General features: G+C 36.4%; 1 protein-coding gene across 2 annotated transcripts in view; it reads left to right on the top strand.

The window, feature by feature from the left end:
• The window catches only part of LOC150106251 (mitochondrial 10-formyltetrahydrofolate dehydrogenase), a 654,974-nt gene that overhangs the window by 552,278 nt on the left and 89,444 nt on the right, over nucleotides 1-13,252 (top strand). For both annotated transcript variants that reach the window (XM_090392273.1, XM_090392274.1), the window contains exon 20: nucleotides 6,578-6,669. In XM_090392273.1, coding sequence (XP_090248399.1) covers nucleotides 6,578-6,669 — 92 coding nt within the window. The remainder of the gene's footprint in view (nucleotides 1-6,577; nucleotides 6,670-13,252) is intronic.

The raw sequence follows: 13,252 nt of genomic DNA, 5'->3' as shown, positions 1-13,252 counted from the left end.
TCCTTCCCCTGGCATATGGTTGCAAAGCACAAAGCCACTAGGCTAACAGCGTGGACATTTATTTATTGAAGGATCACTATAGAGTTCTTTATAAGATTCTTCTAGCCTGCTTAGATTTGTTCTTGGTTCTGTATTGTAGTTCCATTCTATTTTGTTTTCAGTTGTTGTTTCTTTTTTTTTTTAGTGTTATAAGATCTTATTTCATTTCTCATCTTTTTCCTTATTGTTCTGCATATTCTATTTTAGACAAGACAAAAATTAAGTTTTTGTCTTGTCTAAAAATAAAGCTACTTGACAAAGATTATATAAAAAAGTGTAATAGTCTTAAGTTTTTGTCTTGTTTCATATTTTGTCTCTTTTTTTTTTTTTTTTTTTTTAGTAGTTGTAAGGTTTCTTCTAAAAGTTTATGGTCTTTTTGTTGTTTGTTGCTTTTGAATTCTTTGGCTGCTGAGAATATTACTTCTGTTAGGTTTTTGCTTATTTTATTTATGTCTTCTTCAAATATATATATTAAGTCTAGTTTTTGATTGAGTTTTTTTTCGTAATCCTTCTTGTTTTCAATAGGTTTTAAGTCAAAACTTGATTTTTTTATGTTGTTTAGTCATTTTATTCTTTCCAATTTGGGGTTTATTTTAATTTTGGCTCTCACCAGGGGTGGTCACTTCCTGTTTTTACTTGATTATTACTGAGGTATCTTGAACTATTTCTTTATTATTACACAGTATATAATATATTTCATTTTTTATTTCTCCATTTGGACTTCTCCATGTCCATTTTCTTTTGAGGGCTTTCTTAAAAAATGTATTCATAATGTAAAGCTTGTTACTGTTAGAGAATTCTGTAAGAGCCATTCCTAAGTTGCTGCTTGTACCATGTACATATGGTCTTACTGTGTCTATTTGGTGGATGGGATGACCTATTTTGGCATTAAAATCACCCATTACTATAGTAAAATTTTGTTTGCTATTTCTTTTTTTGTCTAGTGTGTGTGCTGCAGTGAATCGTAAAACGCTTCCATATCTTCATCAGCATGGGATAAGGTGGGAGCATATATATGGATGATCATGATTTTAAGTTTGGAGTTTATTTTAAGTGTAATTTCTATTATTCTTTCATCTGTATAATTAATTCTTCTATGAGGTGTGTAATTGTTTTTTTTTAATTAGAAATCCAACTCCGTAATGTCCTTTAGTTTTCCCATTATAATAAGTAGTCTCCATATTTTAGTTTTATTAAATGTTCATCCTGCCTGCGAACCTCACTTAAACCTATGATGTCCCATTTAATATGTTTTAGTTCTTGTTGTAAGATGGTAAGGTCTTCCACTTCTTTAAATGTTCCTATATAGAGGAAAAGAGAATTGTATTGATTACTGTTATATTTATGAATTCTCTGGACTATTCCAGTATTGCTTATTATTGGGAAAGCTTCTCCACTGCATCATGCTCTGCCCTCCATAAATGGTTTTGATCAGAATAGTCATATAGTTGGAGAATTTAGTCACATCCAGTGTTTGCCCATTCTGGCCATGGGCTTTACAGCATTTCTTTCTTCTTCTTCTTGGCATTGTAGTGGAGGGGTTGTGGCCTAATCTCCCATGCTGACCACATAATGTCTTGGGAGATACATTTTGTAGCTTTATGCCAGCTCTTTGCTCAGTATCAACTTCTCCAATGTTCATTACGACACCGTGTTTCCCACGGGGGGGTCCACATGGAGGCATGATACTAAGACTTCCTAGGTATGGCCCTCCGGACTTCATCGAAATATGGCACTGCCATCTATATCAGTTTCATCATGGTTTTTGACCATTTTGTAGGTTGCCAGCCCACCATGGAAATCCATCCCAGGTTTAACTGTGCTGAACATGCTATAAACATGACTGATGGCTATTCAGCCAAGATCCTAGTAGGAGAACACGGCTAATCTATACTGCCATAATAAAAATTACCCATGATAAGCACCTTTCATTTATTCACTAACCGAAGCAGCTTATACAGTAGTGAACAAATTAATCTGAATGCTAATATTTTAAAGAAAATTTTAATTTTGTAAGAAAATAAGTACCAAAATTAAACTCCAGCTTTACATAATAATTTATATGTGCTTCTCTGTTCCTAATAACTTTGTTAATTCTCTTAGGCCTGGACTCTACCAATGTAGAACAAATTTTTCTTATTTTAGCATCTGGAAACCACACTTTTATAATGGATTGTATTAAGTTATTGTTTGTATCACAATTTAATTTTCCAAATTTCTTTTTCACTATTGCCCACAACTTTTTATTGGATTAATGTCAGGTGAGTTACCTGTCCACTGAAGCAATTGGATGTTGTGATTTTTGAGGAACTCTAACTTTTTTTGAAGTGTGGCATAGAGAGATCCTGTTGGAAGATGAGCTCTTTTTCTTTCTGGATCTGTGGGACCAGTCTTTTTTTCCCAATATTTTTATATATTGGTCACTTTTCATCGTACCCTAAACAGGCACAAGTGATCCTAGACTATCATGTGTAAAACATCCCCAGAACATCTTTTTAGCTGGGTGTTTAGGAACTTATTGAAGGCGGGCAGGAGAAGTCTTCTCAACCACTGATTTGCGAACGTAGAGTACTCACTCTCTCTCCTTGGACAAAGAAATGGCTATCATCTGAGAATATGAACTTCTTCCACTTCTCAACAGTCCAATATTTTTACACTTTTGCCCACTGGAGGCTCATTTTCTGCATAGCCTTCGTCAACTGTTTTCTTTTTGATTGAAAGCAATCTTCAACGGACTGTCACACCAGAAACATTAATCTCACTAGCTGCCACATCTCTATTTAAGTCTATGGCAGACAATCTTGGATTCATTTTGCTTTTCCTAACTAGTAAACAATCTTAAGTGTAGTTTTCCTTTTTCACCTACATTTCTCTTTTATGTCAGGAGAAAAGGTACCCGTCTCCCTAAACCTCTTTAAAATCACATTAACAGTACCCAAAGCAACACCACACTCATTGGCAATTTGTCTTTGAGTCATGGATGGGTGCTGAGAAAGAGTACATATTTTTGAATGCTTTCTTGGAGATGTATCCAATTTTATAGCTACACATAATGAAAAAAACACTACAAATGTCAACTTGTTTACACTATTAAAAATGCACAACACTATTAATAAACATCATAGAGACAGCAGCATTCAACCAAAATAAGAAAAATAAAAAAAATCAGCTAACGCCTTTTATTCCCATATACGGGAGTAGGCGAGGCCATTTAGCCCTATCTAACTTTTGGAGACTGAGTGGGCAGTTCAATCTCCACTGGTACCCAATCAGAGACAGATGGCCCAAGGCTATCACTAATTAAGCAGTACGCAGTGAAGAGAGACGGCTCAAATGTGCCGCCATCTCGTGGTCCCTAACCCTAACACAATATATTTAATGTCTGAAATAATGTGAGTTCTACGGTCGATTTTCTTGAGTTTACAGGACGAAAAACCCGAGTTTCCGGGAGGAAAAACCTGCTTGCCCGTGCCAGAGATCGACTAACTCGGGAACCGGTCGAAAAAAGGCTTAGAAAAATTTCCTCTAGTCGCCGACTAGACTCGAAACCAAGTCTTCCTTCGTGCGGCCAAGCGCGGCGGTGTGCAAACGCCACATCCGCTGAGCTACACAGGCTCCTTCAACCAAAATAGTGAACTAAAACCAAAAACTTGTTGGAAGTTTATTTTGCACTTGGTTAGACTATAATAAATTTAGTTTAATCCTTTACCCAAGTGTAAGCAAAAAAGTTTGCGCCTGAACATATCTTCAGGACTGAGGTAAGGTGGTGCAACACCAGGCAACTCAGAACAAAGGTGGACCAAACCAAGATCTCATCACTGCTTGTCTCATTATCTCCCATAATGCAAAGCACATCTCCTTGTGGACATGTATACTGCTGTGCATTAAGGGAAGGGCCACTACCCAGACTGGTTTCGACCTTTATTGAGGTCTCATCAGTGGGAGGCAGACCCAAACGTGGAGATGCTAAGGCAGAAGCAATAGGAGAGGTCATATTTATCTAGACAAGTTGCCAACAGGTGTACCACCTTATTATTGAATTACTCTGGATTTAGAGAAAGATGTTGGAAGTTTATTTTGCACTTCTGCCTTAGCATCTCCACGTTTGGGTCTGCCTCCCACTAACGATACCTCAATAATGGGCGAAACTGGTCTGGGTAGTGACCCTTTCCTTAATACATCGCAGTATATATGTCCGCAAGGAGATGTGCTTTGCATTATGGGAGATACTGAGACAAGTAGTGATGAGAGCTTGGTCCACCTTGCTCTGAGTTGCCTGGTGTTGCACCACCTTACCTCAGTCCTGAAGATGTTTTCAGGTGCAAACTTTGTTTGCTTACACTTGGATAAAGGATTAAACTAAATTTAGTATTAAAACCAAAAACTTGATGAAAATTTGGCTTGTTTGGATTAATTTGTTTGTTACTGTACATTTCTTCTTCATCACCTTTCACATTCCCTGGCCTATAGCAGCATCTGACTAAATGTCCCTTCCTGTTAATCTCCACCTCATACCATACTCATTAAACATCACTGCTACTATTTGCATTTCATATCTCCACTTTGTGCAGACATAATTTTCCTGCTGTCATCATCAGCATCTTCCTCTCCCTTCTTGTCCTTTCTGTCCTCATGGAAGGCATCATACCCTTCCATTTCTATTCCCCTCAGAATATTCTCAACAGTCCAATATTTTTACACTTTTGCCCACTGGAGCCTCGTTTTCTGCATAGCCTTCGTCAACTGTTTAACGTTGACAAAGGCTATGCATAATAATAATAACATCATCCTTATCTAACCATGTTTCACTTATTCCAACAATTTTTGGGCAAATAAATTCAATTAACAAAACTATATCATCACCCTTATTTCTGATGCTCCTGGCATTTGTAAATAAACACAACAATTCACTTTTTAAGTCTATAACCACTCCTTCCCATGCCTCTTTTAAGTCATGATTATCCCACATCTAACCATTCCCAGTTGCCTTTATCATCAGTTAGTCTACCTATCTTTGCAGACTCAGTTACATCCCCTAAATCTTAATCCATCTCATTCACTACTACTTCCAACATCCACTGTCTTTATGCTGTGTGTCCCTGTCCATCTTGCATTTTTGTTCTATCACTCATAGTATTACTATTTTCATTTACAATCACTTCATTCCCACCAGTTCCTCTCTCCTGATCTTTTGCTTCACTTTTTACTTCCTCTGCTCTTGTGCTCACATCACTCATTGTTCCTCATTGCAGCAATAGTCTCTCTCTAACTGACTCACACCAAATTAATTCAAATGCAACCCATCACTTTTGTACATTTCCCTCCTTCCTTGAAATGCATCCCACACATTTACAAACTACACCCTTTACTCCTCACACAACTCTGCCATCATAATCCCTTCTCTCTGTCTCAACTCACCGTTATCATACCTAGGCCACATACCAACCACCTTTCCAACTACACTGTTATCTTTCATGCTCTTTAATAACCTCCTGATATTCATTCTTACATGCAGTTTACGCCCAACCAAGTCATTTGTTCAAATAACCACCACCAGCTCACTTGCTCTTCTGCTTCTCTTATTTAATGCATCATTTATTCTATTAATTTTCCTTCCTGGAAAAGATATGCCTTATGGAATCTCTCATTTACCACATCTCTAATAACGGAATCTCCATACATTGCTCTTATGTCATTTATTATTCTGCTTTCCTTCATCCTAACCTTTTGCACTCATTGATTCTGATCACCTCATTTTTCGAGTCTTGGATCCTGGCAGTTACTCTATCTGTCAGTCTATCATTCGTTTCCTCATTCCAACTTTCCTTTGCTTCAACAGTGTCACTCGATTTTGTTCCTTCAGCTATAATTTCTTTCACTTCTGTAGTCCCATTTGCTTCCATTCTGTGATTTATATGGTCATTTGCTCTCACAATTTCATTCCATCTGCAGTTTTGCATTTATCAATAAATTGTAGTCTGACAGAATATCACATTTTCGGCATATCCATATTCTCTCTTGTTTTACGTTCAGTCTCTCCATAGAGACACTCTTCACATTCTGCCACATATACATGTTCCATTCAGAACAGTATATCATTCTCAAAAAGTAGATGTTAATTATGTTTGATTTTTGTACCGTGCGATGTGCCACTCTTGCTCGTACCACCATTTTGTCATAATTCACTGCATTCTTCAAAAATAGTAAAAGTCTGTTTCAAACAAATCTCCACAATCACTCATTTTTTTGCTAAGCTATGAAAAATAAACAAAATACACCAAAATGCATATCCATACTACTTTACTACAAATATAAAAACTTATCTTTTAAAAAGCAATTTTCGAGTCTGTAAAGTGGCACTATAGCTGCTGAATTAAATACAGTATTTGAAATAAAAATTATTTCAATTGCAGATAGAAAAAAAGAAATCTTAGAAAAATTATAATTGTCCATTTTCTTTTTAATTCTAACATTCTCAGTGATATCCATAACAGTTATCTCTGTAAAGATATACTCATAAGTGCTGCTTTCTTTCCAGAGAACATCTTGAAAAATTGATAGAATACTGCGATATAGGTAAAAAAGAGGGTGCGAAGCTAATTTATGGAGGAAATAGAATAAATAGACCAGGTGAGTAAAAAACAAAATTAACAAATCAGTGTAGTTGCACTGATTTATCAGTTTAATTTGCATCTTTCTTTGTCTCCATGTCATGATGATTCAGTTTATTCTATTCACTGCAAGTAAATTCACTTGAATGATAAATACCAGTTTTAACTTATACAATTTTTTTTTTTAAATTTATACTAGTGTATTTCCCCTGTATGTTTCACTGTCTATATGGCTAACAGTATCATCGGAAGGTTGCTTAACATATGTAAAAACTGACAAAAAATTAAACATTTTCCAGAGCAGTTAATTATTATTATTACATGACACCTCTAGGGAGTCCAAAGACTCATCGAGGGAGGGCACCTACTCTACAACTCTGTCTCCACCAACTACAACTAACCGCAACTACGCCAACGCCATCTATCCCTCACCACCATCACTAGTATTTCCACAGACAATCAAATCACAAACATGATTCGAACCCCCATCCTTTTGGCTGGAGAGCGGATACTATTCACTTGCCCAACCAGTCTGGAAGTTGAAAAGACTGGAAAGATAGTCTAATCATGAATATCATTAGACACGTTACATACAATCTCTTTATTGGTGTGTAAACTCTGTATGTTGATTGTTAGCATAGGGCAGGTCTTCAGTGTTACATATACCAATTAATGACTTCCAGATATCATGAAGGATCATTCCTTGTTTGCTATTTAGTGTGCCTTTTGAGCGAATGACCTTGGAGGATGTGCACAATGAGTGCTTTTTTCTTACTCTTTGTCTTCAGCATCGCCTATATGTTCTTTGTTGCTGATTTTGAAACTTCTCACAATCTGATATCTTTCCACAAGAATAGGAATCGTGTATACACTCAAATGTTTATGAAATGGAACTTTTTCATTGGGGGAGCGTAGAAAGCTTCATAAGGTGTTGACTGGTTTTGAAAGCTGTTCTGATGTTGATTGCCTTTAATATTTTGGCTATTTTTCTTGATGTATTGCCAATGTATGGAATGGATACCATACCGTTGTAATTAATTTCTTTGTTATCACAGGATGGTTTGTCTGAAAATAAAAGTTTCTTTAGTGCCATTTTTGAGTATCCATTTTGGAGGAACTGATTATATAGGATATGAAGTTCTTGTATTCATTTGATTTCATCATTTTTTACTATGCTTAAAGCTCTATTTTTCAAGGTTTTGATTATACTTAATTTTTGTTTGGGTGTAAGATATGTGTAGTAGGGATAGAACTCCTACATGTTCAGCAGTTGCATCAAAACTTTTGGTGGCTGGGTGGAATTTGTCCCCACTGCTCATGCAGTTCTCACTTATGGGTCCAAGTAGCTGGTAGAGTGCACCAGCTGCTACATCCTAGGACCTTGCTTCGACCGTCATGCAAAACTAAGTAAAGATATCAGCATTCTATGCTATAGTGAAGGATAGCGTCTCCTCCTTGTTGCACTTGAAGACTGGAATGGCAGAGTAAACAGATGACCAAAATTTAATTTAGCAATGGTAATGAAGGCATGACAGCAAACTATGTGACATAGTCCGGGCACACTCTGAGACAAAACAGAGATTTGTCCAGTCACCATGGAGGAGACAGGAACCTCATCACGTTACCATCCATACAGAAAACCATGTTAGATTTAAGCAAAGAGACAAAGTTGGTCTACAACTTTTATCTCCTGGAAACATTACAGGGAAGAAGAGAAAGAAACTGGGGACACATACTATGAAAATAGCATATGAAGAAGATACCTAAAACCCTATTGGGAGGGTATCTCCTGATCTTTCATGTCTGTAAACCAAGAATCTTCTCTTAAGGCTTGTAACTTGGAATGTAAGGACCTTATATGAAGCTGGGAAGTTAGATGACCTTAAGCAAGAACTCGAAACTGAAAACTGACATATCTGGTATCAGTGAAGTCAAATGGATTAATAGTCAAAAAAATAAACCAAAAGAGTCATTCTGTTATATATTCATGCAGAGACAGTCATAGGAAAGGAGTAGCATTTGTACTAAAAAATAAGATTGCCCAATCCTTGGATTTTGGCCCATAAGTGACAGAGCAATTTCATTAAAAATTGCAGCCGAACCTTTTAATGTTTTTATCATCCAAATATATGCACCTACTTCTGATTACCCAGATGAAGATGTAGAACACTTCTATGAAGATATTCAAAATGCACCTAACAATACCAAATCAGATGACATAACTATCATAATAGGAGATCTAAATGCTAAAATAGGCTCAGAAAAGATCTCTTCCTTCATGGAAAACCAAGGCCTGGGACATTCAAATCCAAAAGGAGAAAGATTAACACAGTTCTGTGACGAAAATGATCTGGTGATAACAAATACTTTGTTTAGCCAATCTCCTAGAAGATACATGGAAAAGTTCGAGAAACAGCTTTAGGAACCAGATTGACTATATAATGATTTAAAAAAAAAAAAAAAAGATTCCAGAATAACATCTTACAAGTCAGAACATACCTAAGGGCTGATATTGGAGCAGGCCACAACCTGTGGTCATTAAAGCAGCAATAAAATTAAAGAAAATAATGAAACCTAAAAGCATAGAAAATATGATCTTGGCTCTCTTAAAAATCAAGAAATACAAGATAAATTTTTAAAGAAACAGGCACAATCCACTGCTGTTAACGTTCCTTATTCCACCAAGTATCCTTACCCTGAAGAAGAAATTGAGGAGAGGTGGCAGTAATTTAAAGAGGGCATAAAAAAGGCAGTAAAACAAACAATTCCCAAATTTGAAAACAAGATGAGTAAACCCTGGATTAATAACAAGATACTGAAAATGGAGGAAAGAAAGAAACACAAAAATTGTCCTGAATACAAGAACTTAAATATGGAGATCAGAAAAGAATGTAGGATTGCAAATGAACTATGGTTCAACAACATATTGAAAGAAATTGAACGTTTGGACAAAAAACCCAAATCCAGAGAATTTCATAAGAATGTTAGGGAGCTAACTAGCAAATCTGGGAAAAGGGTAGGCTTGCATTGCATTGAAGATGCCAGTGGAAACGTCCTAATGGAGAAAGGCAAAATTAGGGATAGATGGGTAGAGTATTCAGAGAAACTCTACAATCATGATAGAATAGATAAGCCATCTCAAGAAAATTTGAAGGGCTTACATTCTTACCTGGAAAGTAACAAATGCCATTAGGAAACTGAAACCAGGAAAAGCTCCAGGAATGGATAGAATTGTTGCAGAATGCCTAAAGGCTTTAAATGATAAGGTCATAAGATCACTGACTGACATGTAATAACAAAATATACAAAACTGACAGCTTCCAAAAGATCTTAAGAAGTTGATGTTCCTACCAATACCTAAAAATTCTAAGACAGTCAAATGTGAAGAGTGCAGAAAAATCAGTTTGATCAATCAGATAGCAAAAGTTATGTTATATATCATATTAGAAATAAATAAATAAAAATAAAATAACATTGGAAATTAATGAGACACAAACTGGTTTTCAGGAATATAAAGGGACTACAGAAGGACTCTTCAACATTAGAACATTGAAGGATATCTGGAGAAGCAGAAAGAAGTCTACTTGTGCTTTATTGACTTTGCAAAGAGCTTTGACAATGTAGAACATGAACAAATTCATCAAAAATTAGGAGTAGATGGGCAAAGATACTAGATTACTGATAAATCTATATTGGGAGCAAACTGCCTCAATAAAAATTGCAGAAGAAACCTCGAGTAATTTCCAGTAAAGAAGGATGCCAGTCAAGGCTTTGTTCTTTCTTCTATATTGTTTAATCTCTATACTGAAAAATATTCCAAGAATTAGCAGAATTTAAAGGAGTCAACATAGGATGCAGAAATATAAACAAGTTAAGATATACAGACGATGCAATACTGCTGGCTAAAAACAGAAAAGATCTTCAAAACCTACTAGAAGAAACACTGTAACTAAGTGAAAAATGTGGGCTTCATTTCAACTTTAACAAAAAACCAAAACTATGCTGGTAAGAAGAGAAAAAGTGAAAGTACCCAATATAAATATTAGCGGCCACCAGGGCACAATCGGCTAGCATGGCTGTTAACTGAAAGGTTGGTGGTTCTTGCCCACCTGGGGGCAGTGATGCAAGTCTTAATTTTTCTCTGGGTTTCTTGGGGATGAGAAAGCAGTGGAGAGGATTCAGAAGTGAGTCATCAAGATGGTGAGTGGCTTGTGGAATGTTCCCTATGAGGATAGATTTAAGGTGTGTGGATTGCACAGGTTGGTTGATAGGAGAAAAATAGGAGATGTGATAGAAACATTTAAGTTGCTTAAAGGGTTTTATAGGATAGGTGCAGGGGAAATGTTTCAGCACTTGACTAGAGTGACCAGAACAAGGGAAGTTGAATAAAGGTATACTAATAGTAGGGGTGTGGGAACTAGATTTTTTGCTTGAAGAGTTGTGGATGAATGGAATGGGTTGCTAGGGTCAGTTGCGAGTGCTTTGTCTGTTAATGGGCTCAAGGAGAGGTGTGGTGGGATTGTTTGGATAGATTGGATCTCCCACAATGAGTTCAGATTCCATGGAGGTGCTCATATAATAATAATAAATATTAAGATCAGAGGAAATACTTTAGATAAAGTAGAGTCATATATATTTGGGTCAACTAATTACAGAGAATGGAAAGTGTGATAATGAAATATTAAGAAGGATAGAAATTGCTAGATCAACTTTCATTAGCATGAAAAACATTGACCTCAAGGAAAATTCACACAAAAACAATAATCTCCTATTCGCTATCACTACTTCTGGCCTCGAGAGCAGTTTCCTTGTATGCATCTTCAAAGTCATCTACCCAAATGGTGTCATCTTCTTTCCCATTATTTCAAATAAAAATTACCAGTAATTTACAAGATTTGAGATATGTAATGAACAATCCTTCACAAATGACTAATGAGAACTGAAAGCAGGGTGCGAAACACAGCAGTGGTAGGCCAGTAGAGATAGAGCAGCTTATGAATACGTGCATATGATTGGTGCGGTTTTAACAAAAGATCATGCTACCAAACGACAAAGGCAAGCCAAGAGTTGTTGAGTTGAAATGCTAATTCTCATTAACTGAATTCCATAATATCTGAAACTGCCCTAACAACATTCACTATATATTACTCAGTTTTAACACGATGGGGTGGTGTTATTCCCGTTTATCGTTCCAGCAGAACTTCTCATTACCTGGCTAACTCACACAAAGTTTCAACCCCCAGGTTGAATTTTATTGCTGGTTGTTTGCATGCTGCTTCCGCTTTTGTGATGTCTTAATGACATTGAAAATTGGACAATAGTTTTTAGTGAGATACTGCATTTGCCAGTGCAACATATGGTTTTACTAGAGTCTGTACAGCATAGTTTCTGTGGGAAGGGACATGTGATTCATTAGTTAGTGCTATTTTTATCCCAGTTGTCTCTAATTGCACTATTTGTTGAGAAATATATTACACAGGCTGCAAATGTTTCTGTACCTTATTCAGTGATACAATAAAACTACTTGCTTTTCTTGTGTCTGCAGTATAGTGGCTGTTGGGGAAGGCATGTTGTTTACTGTAGGTTGCGAGTATTATTGCCCTGACGTGAACATGTTCAAACTTTTTTTCATGTGCAAGGTATATGTGAAACTTATTAATTCCTTTTTTCATAAAGTAAAATCAGAGGTGCGAGTTATATGTAAGGGGCGAGTGATATTTGAGTAAATACGGTAATTGTTATACTTCTTGTAACCCAGATGAGTTCATGCTCTTGGGTTATACATAGGATGTCACTGTTTTTCAATATCATCATTTTGAAGAAAAATAAAACAAAATATCATCATCATCATCAAATTCCTGCCATGTACCCTCAAGGGGTGTACAGGATATGACAGTACTACATGAAAAATTTACATCATTACTAACTTCCTATCTACAATTTTCCTCCAAATCAGTCTGTTACTTGTCAAGACTCCAACATTATCAGATCTTATTTTTCTATCGTCTAAGGCACTTTGTACCATATCAATCCACCTATATCTTGGTCTTCCTCTGGGTCGTTTTCCTGCCAACCTGGCAGAGAACACTTGTTTTGCTAATCTTTCCTCTCCCATTCTATTTAAGTGACCATACCACCTGAGATTAGCTCTGCTAACGCATTCCTGGATGCTGACAATGTCAAGTTCTTTCCTAATATCCTCATTTTTAATATGATATTGCCATTGATGCCATCTAGTCAGGCCTCTAATCTTTCTCAGGACTCTCATATCTGCGGTCTCTAGTCTTTGGTCAAGTGTTTTACTTCTGACCCAACTCTCATATCCATAAGTTTAAAACTGGTTTGAACACTGTCTTGTATACAGCTAATTTAGTGTTCCGACTAATTTCTCTCTTATTCCATATGAATTTATTCTATTGACTTCCTACCATACCAGCTTTGTTGATATCTTGGTCACTCACCTCTGGATCCCCTCTACCTCCTCCTCCCTATCACTAATAAACCCTGGCGCTCAGATTTATGTATAGTAGTCAAGATGGGGGTCTTATCAATACTTGATAAAGAGGAACAATGACCTGCTTGTCTCTGCTCGTCAAAGTATT

Source organism: Typopeltis vanoorti, chromosome 5, assembly GCF_054136105.1.
Source record: "Typopeltis vanoorti isolate ZY-2024b chromosome 5, IOZ_Tvanoo_1.0, whole genome shotgun sequence".
Lineage (NCBI taxonomy): Eukaryota > Metazoa > Arthropoda > Arachnida > Uropygi > Thelyphonidae > Typopeltis > Typopeltis vanoorti.
Note: the sequence above shows the minus strand (reverse complement) of the source record. Positions and strands in the feature narration are given on the sequence as shown.